General features: G+C 56.8%; 1 protein-coding gene across 10 annotated transcripts in view; it reads left to right on the plus strand.

The window, feature by feature from the left end:
- The window catches only part of ARHGEF10L (Rho guanine nucleotide exchange factor 10 like), a 38239-nt gene extending 24839 nt beyond the window's left edge, over positions 1 to 13400 (plus strand). For 6 of the 10 annotated variants that reach the window (XM_017833466.1, XM_017833472.1, XM_017833467.1 and 3 more), the window contains 17 exons: positions 507 to 623; positions 713 to 805; positions 1025 to 1198; positions 1723 to 1868; positions 2232 to 2246; positions 2420 to 2604; positions 3051 to 3166; positions 3416 to 3543; positions 3676 to 3776; positions 4581 to 4702; positions 5160 to 5246; positions 5358 to 5584; positions 5668 to 5822; positions 7188 to 7333; positions 8514 to 8688; positions 10336 to 10458; positions 10538 to 12060. In XM_017833466.1, coding sequence (XP_017688955.1) covers positions 507 to 623; positions 713 to 805; positions 1025 to 1198; positions 1723 to 1868; positions 2232 to 2246; positions 2420 to 2604; positions 3051 to 3166; positions 3416 to 3543; positions 3676 to 3776; positions 4581 to 4702; positions 5160 to 5246; positions 5358 to 5584; positions 5668 to 5822; positions 7188 to 7333; positions 8514 to 8688; positions 10336 to 10458; positions 10538 to 11070 — 2643 coding nt within the window. In that variant the 3' untranslated portion in view covers positions 11071 to 12060. Of the gene's footprint in view, positions 1 to 506; positions 624 to 712; positions 806 to 1024; positions 1199 to 1722; positions 1869 to 2231; positions 2247 to 2419; positions 2605 to 3050; positions 3167 to 3415; positions 3544 to 3675; positions 3777 to 4580; positions 4703 to 5159; positions 5247 to 5357; positions 5585 to 5667; positions 5823 to 7187; positions 7334 to 8513; positions 8689 to 10156; positions 10313 to 10335; positions 10459 to 10537; positions 12061 to 13282 lie in introns of those variants that run through there. The other 4 variants (XM_017833465.1, XM_017833470.1, XM_017833471.1 and 1 more) reach the window with 3 other exon arrangements.
- The last annotated feature ends 1146 nt before the right edge of the window (positions 13401 to 14546 follow it).

Genomic DNA, 14546 nt, shown 5'->3' on the forward strand with positions numbered 1-14546 from the left:
TTGTCCCCACCCGAGGGAGGGATCTCCACACAACCACCCCAAGAAGGGTTATGCTGGAAAATCTCCTGTGTGAAAGTGGCCTGGGTTTTTATAGTAGAACAGTCTGCTGGTCACACATCTCCAGGGCACGGAGCAGCTCATCTATCCAGTCCTGCTGCCAAGAGCAGGATGTGTTTGGGGTTTGGGGAACCAGGCTGGTTTTAACACAGCTCAACCCCAAAACCCCTCCTGGCAGCAGCAGGAGCTCAGCACAGCCCCCCTGGCTGGGAGCTGGTGGGCTTTGCATTCCCTGCCTGGATTCCAGACCTGCTCAGGGTGGAACCTGCCCCAGCCACCACCAAACCCTCCCGGCCCTCCCAGCCACACCAGGGAGTGGGGGGAGGATTTAAGTGACGCAGCTCCAGCCCTGGGGTCCCACCAGCACCCTCAGCATCACCCCAAAAACATACCAATCCCCCACTTCTGGGGGACTCCCACCCCATCCCGGGTCTCCTGTACTCTCCCAGTTCTCCAAGTCCATGGTGCTGGACGTCTACAGCGACTACGTCAACAACTTCACCTCGGCCATGTCCCTCATCAAGAAGGCCTGTCTCACCAAACCCGCCTTCCTCGACTTCCTCAAGGTCAGCACCCCCCAAAGGTGGGCCCATGGTGCTGCTGGGCACCATTTGGGGTGAAAACTCCTTTTTTCCTGGCCTTTGTCCCCCCACAGAAGAGGCAGATGGCCAGTGCTGACCGGGTCACGCTCTACGGGCTGATGGTGAAGCCCATCCAGAGGTTCCCTCAGTTCATCCTTCTCCTGCAGGTATGGGAGGGAGGTACCTACACCCACCTTGCTTTGCACCCCTGGGATGTGTCTTTGCACCCTTTTTTGGTGTGGGGCACATTTCAGGGTTGGCAGCTTGGTTGCACCTTTGGGGACCATCCCAAGGACCATCTTCCAAGCTTTGATTTTGGAGGTGCTTTCGAACAGGGCTGATTTTTCCGGGGTGGTTTTCGTCCCCCCCTCCTTTCTCTTCTCCAGGACATGCTGAAGAACACCCCCAAGGGCCACGCAGACCGTCTGTCCCTCCAGCTGGCCCTCACTGAGCTGGAGACGTTGGCGGAGAAGCTCAACGAGCAGAAGCGCTTGGCCGACCAAGTGGCTGAGATCCAACAGCTCAGCAAGAGCATCAGCGACAGGAGCAGCCTCAACAAGGTGGGTCCTTCAGCCATGGGTGTGTTTTGGAGCTGGTGGTTGGGGTTTGAGGCTTTCACCTTCCTCTTGGTGTCAGGGGTTTCAGGAAACCAGATCCCTGCTGTCCCTGAAAGGACTTTAATCAAAACCAAGTCTTGGCGTTGGCGCAGGGAAATTCCGGGACGAGCTGCTGGGTCTCATCCCCCTGATTTTGCAACTGTTTGTGTCTAAAAAAAGAACCCAAAGTTCTTGCGACACATCCTGGGCTGGGGTTGGCAAAAACCACGGCGGGGCAGCCGCTGGCTCGGCACTGGGATCAGGATTTGCATCCGGGGCATGAAGAGAGAAGGGTGGTTGGACACGTGGGGTGCAGAGGGTGCAGCCTCGGAGCGTGGTGCCCGTCCTGCTCCACGGAACTCGGGACTGTCCGTGCGCCCAGCTGGAGGAAAATCCTTGGAATAATGGAAAACTGACCCAAATTTTGGGTCAGGAGGCTTCCAGGAGCCCCCAGGCTGAGCCCCCTGCCCGCTCCATCCCCTTTGCAGCTGCTGAGCTCGGGGCAGAGGCAGCTCCTGCTCTGTGAGACACTGACGGAGACGGTGTACGGGGACCGAGGGCAGCTCATCAAGTCCAAGGAGAGGAAGGTTTTCCTGCTCAACGACATGTTGGTCTGTGCCAACATCAACTTCAAGTACGTACTGGTCCCGCCAGACCCCAAAATCAGTTAGTGAAGTGCTGATATACCCAACCCGCTCCATCCCCACCTCAGTGTTTGGCTTGGTGGGATTTTTGGGGAACTACCACAAGGAGGGACAGAACCTTTAAAGGCCACCTCACCTTGTTTTGGGCAGGAACCCACGTGGTTTGGGGTTTCTCTGCCCCATTCTTGGCACTGTTCATGCCAAGCCTTGGCATTCCTTGGTGCTGGAGTCAGTGCAGAGTCTGGGAACATGCTGGAACCTCAGGGCTTGGTAGAGATTGATGCTGCCAAGGGGAAAACCTTCCTTAAATTCCTCCTAAAACTTCTTTATTAATCCTTTTTCCCCTTTTCCAGGCCGGTGGATGCAGGGTAGGTCCCAACCATGGTCTGCTGTGCTTGTGTGCCCCAGGCTGGGGGTTCAGGCATGGACTGGTGCACGGGGTGGGCTCACAGATGGGGCTTGGCTTGCACGACTCGTGTTTCGGGGCGAGCTGAGGCACCTGCTGTTCATTGACACCTGTTTTTCCCTCTCTCCTCGGCAGAGGCCAACTGGAAATCAGCAGCCTGGTGCCCCTGGGGCCCAAATACGTGCTGAAGTGGAGCACGGCCCTCCCGCAGGTGCAGGTGGTGGAGGTGGGGCAGGAGGGCGGCGCCTACGACAAGGACAACGTGGTCATCCACAACGCCGGCGCCCGCAGACACGCGCCCGCCGGGCAGGCCTCGCACAGTGAGGGCACATCCCGGGATCCCAGGCCGGGAGGGCTGGGGGGGCTGGGATGGAGCATTCCCTCACACCACGGCTGCCCGGGGAGGTGATGGAGTCCCCGTCCCTGGAGGTCTTTAAAGAAGGACTGGATGTGGCCCTTAGTGCTGTGGTGGTGTTGGGTCAAAGGTTGGACTTGATCTTGGAGATCTTTTCTGACCTAATTGTCTCTGGGATCCTCCATGGACCTCAATTCTCCATTTTTCCACATGAGAAGTCACACCATGGTCTGCCCTGGGGGTGGTGGAAACATCATCCCTGGAGGGCTTTAAGGAAGGACCACTCAGTGCCACGGTCTGGTTGACATGGTGGTGTTGGGTCAAAGGTTGGACTCAATCTGGGAGGTTTTTTCCAACCTTACTGATTCTGGGATCTTCTGTGGACCTCAATTCTCCCCTTTTGCTCCCCAGACAAAGTCTACCTGGGGCCACCACGGCTCTTCCAGGAGCTGCAGGACCTGCAGAAGGACCTGGCAGTGGTGGAGCAGATCACCCTCCTCATCAGCACCTTGCACGGCACCTACCAGGTACCTGTGTGGTCCCAGCACTGCCAGGGTGTGGTCTGGGGACAGCCAGCCTGGGGCACCTCCCAGCACCATGGGGCTCCTTGGCACCTCTTTGGGATCTCTGGGCACCTCCTGGGGGATCTCTGGGCACCTCTTTGGGGGTTGCTGGGGACACCTTGGGGATGCCTCCTCTGGAGCCCCACGGATGAAGTTTGGGGGTGGTTCAGGCTGGTTTTGGGGGCCCTTCCCCCATGTGTGACTGTCCCCCAGAACCTGAACATGACGGTGGCCCAGGACTGGTGCCTGGCACTGCAGAGGATGGTGAGGGTGAAGGAGGAGGAGATCCACTCTGCCAACAAGTGCCGCCTGCGGCTGCTGCTGCCCGGGAAGCCGGACAAGTGAGTGTGGGGTCCTGGGGGTTCCCCCCATGAGTGTGGGATCCTGGGGGCTCCTCCCACGAGTGTGGGGTCCTGGGGGCTCCTCGCACCCCGAGGGGACGAAGACCCACCCGGGGGTCTGTGCCCACACAGGTCCGGCCGCCCCATCAGCGTCATGGTTGTGTTCATCACCCCCAGCCCCCTGAGCAAGATCTCCTGGGTGAACCGCCTGCACCTGGCCAAGATAGGCCTCAGTGAGTCACCAGCATTCCTTGGAAAAGCCAGGCTTGGGAGCGGAGAGGGGTTGGCATCGCTTGGAGCATCCCAACCCAAATAGGGCGGGGTGGGGGGAAACTTTGGGAGTAAGGTGATGGAGAACATCTTGGAGATTTGCATGCTGAAAATGGTGGGAATGGGGAGTTCCGGCCCCAAATGCTTTGGGATTTGCTGCTCTCGGGTGGGATCTCCGGGCTGGAGTCACAAAGGGATGGATTTCTGTCGGCTCTCATGGCAGCGGTGTCGGGGCTGACCCATTTTCCATGGAACAGGATGAATGAGGAAGGGAGGAGCCTCCTGCCCCTTCCCAATCCCTATTCCTCTATAACACCCTCAGCCACTGCAGCAGCAAAAATAAGTTTAACGGAAGAAAATAAAAAGAATTTAAAATTCTGTTTGAGTGCTTAGATCCCCCTGGGCTGGAATAATTTATGAGTCTCTTGTTTTTTAACAGTTTGTGTTTTGTTTTCCCTTTTTTTTATCCTGGGGGATAATCCTGTATCCATGAGTTAGAAATGAAAACACATTAAAGCCTGATGTGAAGAAACACATCGGGGGTGTTTTCTTGCTCTTCTGTATCTGATTTTTGGGACTTTTTTGCTGCTGCCGGAGGTGGTTCCTTGGCTGTGCGCTGCAATAATTGGGAGCACGGGGTGAGGTGTATCCCAAATCCATGGGTAATGGTGGTTTGGGGTTGGAGGTGAGACCCCTGCACCTCCAGTTATAAATTCTGAGGTCTTCTTGGGGTCTTGGTGACCCTCGAGCTCCTTGTCTTTCCGCAGGGGAAGAGAACCAGCCGGGCTGGCTCTGTCCCGACGAAGACAAGAAGAGCAAAGCCCCGTTCTGGTGCCCCATCCTCTCCTGCCACATGCCAGCCTTCTCCTCCAAAGCCCTTGATCTGCAGGTGAGAGCCATGAGCAACCTCTTCTCCATCCCCCCTTCCCTTCCCATCCCTCATTCTGGGGAGGAAAGGCCGGGATCCCACAGTGGGGGGGCCAGACGGGGCATCCCAAGTCGGTCGCAAGGGCACAGAATGGTGCAGCCCACCCTGGAAAGCTGGGAATAGCAGCAGGGCTGTGGCTGGATCCCGAATTTCGGGATGTCCGCTGCTATCCTGCCTGTGTTGGGGTAATTTGGGTTCTCCATCACCCCTTTCCCTCCATCTTTTTGGGGGGGAAAGGCAGAAATCCCGCAGTGGACAGGGTGTCCCGAGTCGGTCACGAGGGCAGAAATTGGTGCAGCCGCCTCTGGAATGCTGGAAATGCCAGCGGGGCTGTGGCTGGACCCCCGATTTTGGGGGGTCCGCCGCTGTCCTGCCCGTGCTGGGCTAATTTTGGGGCGCTGCCCTGCTGTGTCCCCAGCTCGGAGCCGCAGTTCACAACCCCGTGCAGTCCTCCCTGCTGGGCTTCTCCGCCGTCAGCACATCGCTGCCGCAGGGCTACCTCTGGGTGAGCCACCCCCCAAAACGGGGCCAAACCCCCTGGCTTTGGGGCATCGTGTCCCCAACAGCCCCCCCGTGGGGTCGTGGCGGGCGTTGACCCCGCTGTGTGTCCCCCCAGGTGGGGGGTGGCCAGGAGGGCGCGGGGGGGCAGGTGGAGATCTTCTCCCTGAACCGCGCCGTGCCGCGCACTGTCAAGTCCTTCCCGGTGGCCTCCCCGGTGCTGTGCATGGAATACATCCCGGAGCCCGAGGAGGGGGATGCCCCGGGCTGCCAGGAACCCCGAGCCGGCGAGCAGCCCCCCCCGGCCCCTCATCCCACCGTGTGCCTGGGGCTGCAGGACGGCAGGTGAGCCCCCCCTCCCGCTGCCAGCCCGCCCAGCGCCCGGCCCCGAGGGACAGCTCTGCAGCTGCCACCCCTTCCCTCCCCAGCATCCTGGTCTATGGGAGCGTGGACACGGGGACGCCGTGCCTGCTGAGCTGCAGGAGCCCAGGAATGCAGCCCATCCTGTGCCTGAGGCACAGCCCCGAGTTCCTGTTCGCGGGACTGCAGGACGGCTCCGTGGCCGCCTACCCCCGGAGCAACGGTGAGGAGCTTGTTTGGGGGAAACCTCCTAGAAAAACCCCATGGAATGAGAAAGTTCTTTGTGGAATTGGGAGGTTCTCACACCAGCAAAATATGCTGACCACTGAAATAGTGATAAATCTCCATTTGTCATTTTTTTTCCTCCCCAAAATTTCGCCCTTCCCCTCACAGCCCTGGGCAAGGAAAGGGCTTTTCACTGAAGGCAAGAGGGATTCGTTCTGGGGAGAGAACAGGTGGGAAATGATCCTGCTGAGGGGTTCAGAGGGCAGCAAAGGGTTTGCTTGGGGGCTGCAGGAAGGGCCTGATGATGGGATGTGTGAGGATTTGGAGCTTTTGCCTTCCAAAAATCACCTTTTTGGTGCTATAAATGGAGCTGGTCCCCTCCAACCCCCACCCACCCAGAGACTCTTTCCTTTTGCAGCTTGAGTTTGGGTTGGTTTGCCCTGGTTCTGGCTCAGGCTGAGCTTCCATCCCTCCCCAGCGACTGCTTGCCTGGGTAAATACCTTTTTTTCATCACTAGAGGGTAGGAAAGAGCCTCAAATAATGTGGAACTTGGCCTATTTTTGGACAAACCACCTTGTTTTCTCCAAGAACCTGCAGGGAGCAGCACCCAAGTCAACTCAGAGCCACTAAACCCCCTTAAATTGCATTTTTGGGTGCTGCACGTCCCCTTTCCCAAATTACAGCAACCCTGGGAGCCAATTAAAGTCACTTTTAATTGAATTTTGATTGTGTAAATGCACAGTGATGGCAGCAAGCTGCTGGCAGGGCTGCAGGGTGAAGTTTTTAATCTTATCCCTGTTTTTTTGGAAGGCAAAAGCTTCCCTGAAAGAGCTGAAATGAGGATTTGCTGAAAGAGGAATCAGTTGCAAACCCCTGCTGATGGGAGAAGAGGTTGGAGGATCCAAAGGGCTCTTTTATCCATCAGATCTTAGGGTCTGAGTTAAAAAAAAGCATCGGAAATAAAAAAAAAAGGAGAGTGATTATGTATTGAAGCTGCTGGTGGTGGATTCATCCAAATCCACGTTGGATGCTGTTCACAGGGACGCTCCAGAATGGCCCTGGAGTGTCACTTGAAAAGCAAATAAATGGGAAAAAGGGGGATTTTTAGCTTTTCCAACAAGGAACGTGCCTGAGTGCTGCAGGTGGGCAGTTGTTCCCTGCTCCAAAGCTCCACAGGAGCAGAGGGAATTTGGAGGGGTTGGAACGGGGGGAATAACCCCCCTTTGGCCTTTGGATTGTGGAATTGGGATCCTTGGAGGTGTGAGGGGTCCCCAGTGACCCCAGCCCACATTTTGGGGGGGTTCAGCTCCACACAAAGCTGATTTTCCTGGTGCTCCCCCTGATCCCATCCCTGTGCTCCAGGGGGGCTCTGGGACCCGGCAGTGCAGCCCACCCGCCTGCCCGTGGGCACCGGCCCCGTCCGTGCCCTGCTGACCCTGGAGGAGACCCTGTGGGCCAGCTGTGCCAACCAGGTCACTGTCCTTGATGCCACCACCCTCCGGGCCCAGGTAGGAGCATCCCCAGGATCCGGGATCTGCATCCCTTGGGAATAGTCAGAGCTCCGGGGCGGGGTTGGAGCCCCAGCTGATCCCCCTGCCCAGGCCCATCCCTGCCCTGCACTGCCCGAACCAGCCTTTTCCTGCTGCTTTCCCTCATTTCTGGCTCCCTTCCCTCCCGTGTTGGATCACAGGAGGGAGGTGCTGAGCCCCTCCTGCAGCTGCACAACCAGGGAATGCTGCAGAGTCGCTTTTTGCTTTAAAAATCCCCTTTTCTCCCACCTTCATTTCCACATTTAGTGCCCCAACTCGGTTTGCATGTATCAGCTGTCATAAATCCAGCCCGAGGGTGCTGATGGACATGAATTATGCATTGGGGACTGGATTCCTTTCCAGGCTCCCTCTTTATTTATGACAGGAGGGGATTTTTTTTTTTGCAGAAGAAGGGGAAAAAATAGGGGTGGGGGTTGCTATGGGGTGGTGTAAATAATGCCGTGGAATAGGGTCTTGGTCTGGGAATAAACCAGCAGGGAATGGATCCCAGGGAGGGTGGGGAATGTGGGGAGATCACCTGAAAATCTCTGTTCACTCCTGTCTTGGGAAAGGTTTTTTGGGAGGTGCTTTGTGCCCCTTCTGTGGGAAGGGGATCAACCCCAGCTCCTCTTTTTTCACTGTAAAGTAAATTTTAAAGGCCAGGCTGCAGCAGGGATGGGTTTTGATGCCAAGAAGGTGCTTTTCCTGCAGTTTGCATCTCTTGTCTGACAGGGAAATGCTCCAGTTGGGAGTTTGGGAAGCAGATGGCCCAATCCATGATTCCCAAGGATCCTGGGGCAGGGAGGCTGAGCCTCTCCTGGCTGGTTTTTGGGGTCGGAGGAAGCAGGAGGGTCTCACCGTGTATTGAAATGGATTTTGCAGATGCATTTGGTCTGGGAAATGAATCTTTCAGAGAAGGACAAAAACCCTGGAGGGGTGGGAAAGGCTGTGTTACCATCCCCAAAACCTCAGAGGGGTTTGCAGATGGGCTGGTTCCCGGGTGCTCTCCCAGAGCTGGAGCTGCTGAGGAGGGAAGGGAACTCAGGGTCACTCTGGCCCCTCCCTGTGCAGCTTTGGAGCCCCAAAGAAGCTCCTGGAGAGAGCCCAAGCTGCACTTTTGGGGAGCCCCCTTTTGATTTCCTTCTGGGCTTCCCCCCAGCAAACCTTCGAGGCCCACCCCGAGGCCGAGGCCAGCGTGACCCACATGGTGAAGGCGGGCAGTGGGGTCTGGATGGCCTTTGCCTCGGGCTCCTCCATCCGCCTCTTCCACACCGAGACCCTGGAGCACCTGCAGGAGATCAACGTCGCCACCAGGACCACCTTCGTGCTCCCAGGTGAGCCCTGAGCCCCCCTGGCTGCTCTGGCAGTGCCCTGGGGGCATTGCCCTGGCAACTCCTTGTTAAAACAACAACTTGTTAAAATTTATTGTTATATTTAAAATGCCAAAGTCTGACTTTCCCCAAATCAGTCTCAATACTTACGACTTTTTAGAATTTTCAAATCTGTGTTTTCTTTCTGTGAAATGAACAAATTAATTTTGTGCTCTTTGAGGTTGGTTCCCTGCTCTCCAGAGGGACTGGGGAGGAACAGGGTGCTGGGTGAGGCTCTGGAGCTCTGGGCTCTGGGCTCTGCTCACGGGCTGCAGAGGTTGAGCTGGTCTGTGCCCTGTGTGTGTATCCATGAATCCCAGCTTTGCATCTCCATACGTGCACCTTGTCCATGTGCTCCATCCCTGCACGTGTCCTATCCCTGTGCCCCATCCCTGTTCCCATCCATGTTCCCCATCCGTGTTCCCCATGCCTGTTCCCCATCCCTGTGTCCCATCCCTGTGTCCCATGCTTGCACCCCATCTTTGCCCTGTGAATGCCTCTCCTTGTCCCTATGCATCCCTGCACCCTATCCTTGTCCCCCCATCCATGACCCCATCCTTGTCCCCTGATCCTTGTCCCCCATCCCTGTTCCCCCCGTCCCTGTCCCCCCGTCCCTGTCCTTCCATCCCTGTCCCTTCCATCCCTGTCCCTTCCATCCCTGTCCCTTCCATCCCTGTCCCTTCCATCCCTGTCCCTTCCATCCCTGTCCCCCCATCCCTGTCCCCCCATCTTTTCCCTTCCCTCCCTGTCCCTCCCATCCTTGTCCCCCCATCCTCGTCCCCCATCCCTTCCCTCCCATCCTTGCCCCATTCCCGCATCCATGCACCCCCCCATTGCCCTGTGCACCCCTTTCCCCCATTTCCCCCCATCCCATTCCCATCCCTGTGTCCCTGCCCCTCCCTGGGCTGTCCCCTGTTCCCCCGGGAGCTCCACGATCGTGTCGTTGGTCCCGAGGATCCTCCTGTAAATCCCTTTGGCTCCATTTTTTTCCCGCTTTTTTAGGGCATGTTCCAATATTCATCACTTCCCTTTCTTCCTGGGCGAGCGAGTGGTGGGGATTAATGCATTTTTGAACTTGTGCTCCTTCATCCTTTTTAAGTTGGCAGGTCATTAATAAAATCCTCCTGGAGGAACCCGGAGTTGCATCTCTGTGGATTTATTGCTGCTCCGAGTCGGACGTCGTGCAGCGCTAAGTCCTGCCCATAAAATATTCACTTCCCATTAGAAGTCTCACTTTTCTCTTTTTTTTTCCCCCGCTCTCCTTTTTATTTATGTAGATTTTTAGCCCTTTCCCCACCGTGGAGACCTTCATGCCAAAGTGCTGCTTTGGTTCTGGGGGCTTCCAGAGGCAAAAAAATCCACCGGTGATGGTTTTTTTGGGAGTTTGATGTGAAATTATCCCTCAGCCTCTTTTTTCTTTCTGCTTCCACAGATCAAAACCCACATCTGTGTCACCTCTGCCAGGGCTTGCTCTGGGGGGGCTCCAGCCAGGGCATCATCCTGGGTTTGGGGGCTTCCAGAGGATGTTCTGCGTAAAATCTCCCGCGGTGCTGAATTCTTTGGGAGTTTGATGTGGAGTTCTCCCCGCTCCTCTCTGTCTCCCCTGCCCAGGTCACAAGCACGTGCGTGTCACCAGCCTGCTCATCTGCCAGGGCTCGCTCTGGGTGGGCACCGACCAGGGCATCATCGTGCTGCTGCCCGTGCCTCGCCTGGAGGGGATCCCCAAGATCACCGGTGAGCCCCGGCCCTTCCCTGCCCGGGAATCCCCCATTCCCAGGCTCGGCTGGAGCCACATCCCCGAGTTCTCCCGCAGGGAAGGGCATGGTGTCCCTCAACGGCCACAGCGGCCCCGTGGAGTTCCTGGCGGTGGCTCTGAGCACGTTGGCCCCCGACGTCCTCCGGGGCGACCGGGACGAGGAGGAGGAGGGGGGCGAGGAGGAGAAAGGCCCGGAGCTGGAGGGGCCTCCCCCGCGGGAGCTGAGGAAGAAAGGGATCCTGCTGCAGTACCGGCTGCGCTCCACGGCCCACCTGCCCGGGCAGCTGCTCTCCGTGCGGGAATCCCCGCCGGGAACGCCGGCACACGCCGAGGAGGACGGGTCCATCTACGAGCTGGCCGACGACCCCGACGTGTGGGTGAGGAGCCGGCCCTGCGCCCGCGACACCCCCCGCAAGGAGATCTCCTCCGTGGCCATCGTGTCCGGGGGCCGCGGGTACCGCAACTTCCGCGGGGACGGCCCGCACAGGGACAGGGCGGGCAACGGCGACAGCTCCCTGCTCATCTGGCAGCTCCCGCTGTCGCATTCCCGGGATCCCAGCCCTCCCTGCTCACCTGGCAGATCCCACTGATGCTATGGCATTCCCGGGATTCCTCACTCGCCCACTGATGTTGCAGCATTCCCGGGACCCTCCCACACTCTGCTCATCTGGCAGATCCCGGGATTCCCCCCCATCCTGCTCACCTGGCAGATCCCGGGATTTCCTGCCATCCTGCTCATCTGGCAGATCCCACTGATGCTGCTGCATTCTTGGAATTGCCCCCCAACTGTGCTCATCTGGCAGATCCTGGGATTCCCCCCATCCTGCTCATCTGGCAGATCCCATTGATGCTGCAGCATTCCTGGGATTCTCTCCCCACCCTGCTCCCATGGCAGATCCCACCAATGCTGTGGCATTCCCGGGATTCCCCCCAACCCTGCTCATCTGGCAGATCCCGTGGATGCTGCAGCCTTCCCAGGATTCTCTCCCCACCTTGCTCATCTGGCAGATCCCGGGATTCCCCCCCCGCGCTGCTCCTCTGGCAGCTCCGGTTGCTGCTGCAGCATTCCCGGGATTCCCCACCAACCCGGCACCTACCTCAAGCCACCCAACAGCTGCCGGGGGTGGCCCTGCCCCGGGTGCATCACCCGTTATTTTTATAAGGAGGAAAAAACTGAAAAAAAATGGGGAGTTTCTTCCCTGAAAACCAGCTGTTTGCATGGAAAGTGGGCATTCCGGGCAGCGGGAGCGGCGCCCTCCCTGCGGGCTGTGGGGGGGCTGCTCCCGGCCCGAGGTGTCCGTGTGTCTGTGTGTGAGTACCCCCCTCTATACATTTATATATATATAAATATGTTGTATATTATGACCTGTACAAAGAAGGAATCTGTATATATTGGGACACTGGGAGCGCCAGGAATGGGGGTGGTAGCTCCCAGCGGGTTTTGCCTGGAATAACCACTTCTTCTGGACTGTGACTTGAGGCTCTTTGGTACGAAACCCCCCGGTTTTGGGAGCTGAGGACACTTGGCTTCCAAGGAAAGGAAATGGGGGGAGTGTGGAAATAAATCCCGTAGGAATCGGCGTGTTTTGTGCAGTTCTGTAACTCCGGCTTCGGGTGCAAACATTCCTTCCCTTGGTTTGGTGGGAACATCCCAAGGGGCTCCACTTCCCTGGAAGTGTCCAAGGCCAGGTTGGACGGGGCTTGGAGCAACCTGGGATAGTGGGACTGGATGGGCTTTAAGGTCCTTCCAACCCAAAACAGTCTGAGATTCTAGGATTACTGTGACTGTGGAGAAAGCTGGATTTGAGGGAATCCAGTTCTTAGATATTGGGAAGGAATCCTTCCCTGTGAGGGTGGTTTGGCCCTGGCACAGGTTGCCCAGAGAAGCTGTGGCTGCCCCATCCCTGGAAGTGTCCAAGGCCAGGTTGGACGGGGCTTGGAGCAACCTGGGCTGGTGGAAGGTGTCCCTGCCCATGGCAGGGGGTGGGATGGGATGAGCTTTGAGGTCCCCGGCCCAAACCCTGGGATTCTGATCCACCCCCTTGGAGCTGCACATCCTCAGAAATCAACAGGAAGCTCCAAAACACCCTTTTCCCCCTCAGGAATGGTGTGGGATGGAGGGACTATCCCCAGAAGGATGTGCCCCATCCCCCGTTCCTCTGGCACGGCTCCATCCTCGCAGAAATCCAAGGCCAGCGAGGTGGAAACTTGTCCGAGGACTTAAATCAATTTATGACCCGACCCTTTAAGTGCCTCCAATTTGATTTTCATTTGTAGCATCACAATTATCAGATCGAAATTCCCAAGCGCTCAGCCCTGAAATGGGCTGGCGGCTCCCGCTCCGGAGAGCCAGGATTGTCCAATAGCTCCTGCTCTGGAGAGCTGGGATTGTCCAACAGCTCCTGCTCTGGAGAGCTGGGATTGTCCAGGCTCCCGCTCCGGAGCACTGGGATTGTCCGGCACCGTGGCTCTGGAGCACGGGCTCATCCACCGGAGCTGGGCTGAGCTGGCCTGGGATTCCTTTGCCCTCCTTGCTGAAGTTTTCTCCCTGTGGAGCAGCTCCAAGGGTGGGAATTCTCCAGCCCGGCCCTGGAGATGCCCCAGAGGAAGGAGCACGAGCCCGGCGATGCCAAGGGGAGGGTGGGAAGGAGCTCCTGGATTTTCCCACCTGTTCTCCCTCTTTTCCTTTGCAGCTTTGTCACTGCAAGGACCTGTGGGAAAAGCAGCTGGATTTCCAGGGCCTGGCAGGGACTTCCCATGCTTTGGAATGACAGCATTAAAACATGTTTGTGTTTATTGCAGGGCTCTCTGGGACCCCAATCTGGGAGTTTAATGAGATAAAGGAACATCAGAAACCCAATTTTAGGGACTCCAGATGTCCCCCTCGGGCTACAATTCCAACTAAAACACCCCAAAACGAGGATGGTGCTCTTGGAGCTGCAGCTGTTTTCCCTCTGGGAACGGACTGGTGGCACCAGGAGGCTGCTCCACCACCTTGGATTTTATTTCCTTATCCCAAACGAGTGTCCTTTAGGAATCACTGAGGTTGGAAAACACTTCCAAGACAATCAAGTCCAACCTGTGGCTGATCCTTGTCACCAGACCCTATTCTATATGTATGTCATGGCCGGGCTTCGCGAACGAAGATTAAGGAAGGCTCTATCCACGTTTGTCACAGGCACGCTGGTGGCTAATGAGGCCAATACGAGACAGGCATGTCCGATTGCAGGACAGCAGAAAGACTCCTTAGGTGGTAAATTCTGCAAGACACGGTTCTTTCTGCATTGCCTTTTCTCCTCAAGGGTGACCCTGCTGCGTTCTCAAAAGCATCAGCAGCATTATAGATGGGGTGTCTCCAGACCTCCCGATTGGAGGCCAGAGTAGACCAGTTATGGTGGTCGATATGGTCAAGGCTGAGATGTTGTTTCAGGGAGTCCTTGTATCTCCTTTTTGGGGCTTCTCTCTTGCGGCAGCCGGTGGCAAGTTCACCATAAACCAAGGTCTTAGGGAGGGGGTGGTTGGTCCTTCATCCTTGAGACGTGCCCTGCCCAACGCAGCTGTGTTCTCAGCAACATGGCCTCAATGCTTGTGACTGCTGCCTGTTCTAGAACAGATGGATTGGTCACATCATCTGACCAGTGGATGTTTAGGATTGTACGGAGGCAGCGTTGATGGAAGCGTTCGAGGAGTCGCAGGTGGTGGCTGTAGATGACCCAGGATTCAGATCCATTTAAAAGAGTAGACAGCACAATGGCTCTGTAAACACTGATCTTGGTACTTTTCTTCAAGTGTTTATTTTGCCAAACTCTTTGATGGAGCCTTCCAAAAGCTCTCGAGGCCTTTGCTAACCTGTTGTCTATCCGTCGATCTTACCATCTGAGGAGATGAGGCTGCCTAGGTAATTAAAGTGCTGGACTGATTTGAGCTCTGATTGGCCAATGGTGATATGGGGATGATGGGGGACTTCCTGAGGTGCCGGTTGATGGAGGACCTCTGTCTTCTTTAAGCTGACTTCCAGCCCAGAGAGCTCAGCAGCATCTGCAAAGCAGGATGTTAAACGCTGCAG

The sequence above is a fragment of the Lepidothrix coronata genome, unplaced genomic scaffold, assembly GCF_001604755.1.
Source record: "Lepidothrix coronata isolate B3197 unplaced genomic scaffold, Lepidothrix_coronata-1.0 Scaffold214, whole genome shotgun sequence".
Taxonomy (NCBI): Eukaryota; Metazoa; Chordata; class Aves; order Passeriformes; family Pipridae; genus Lepidothrix; species Lepidothrix coronata.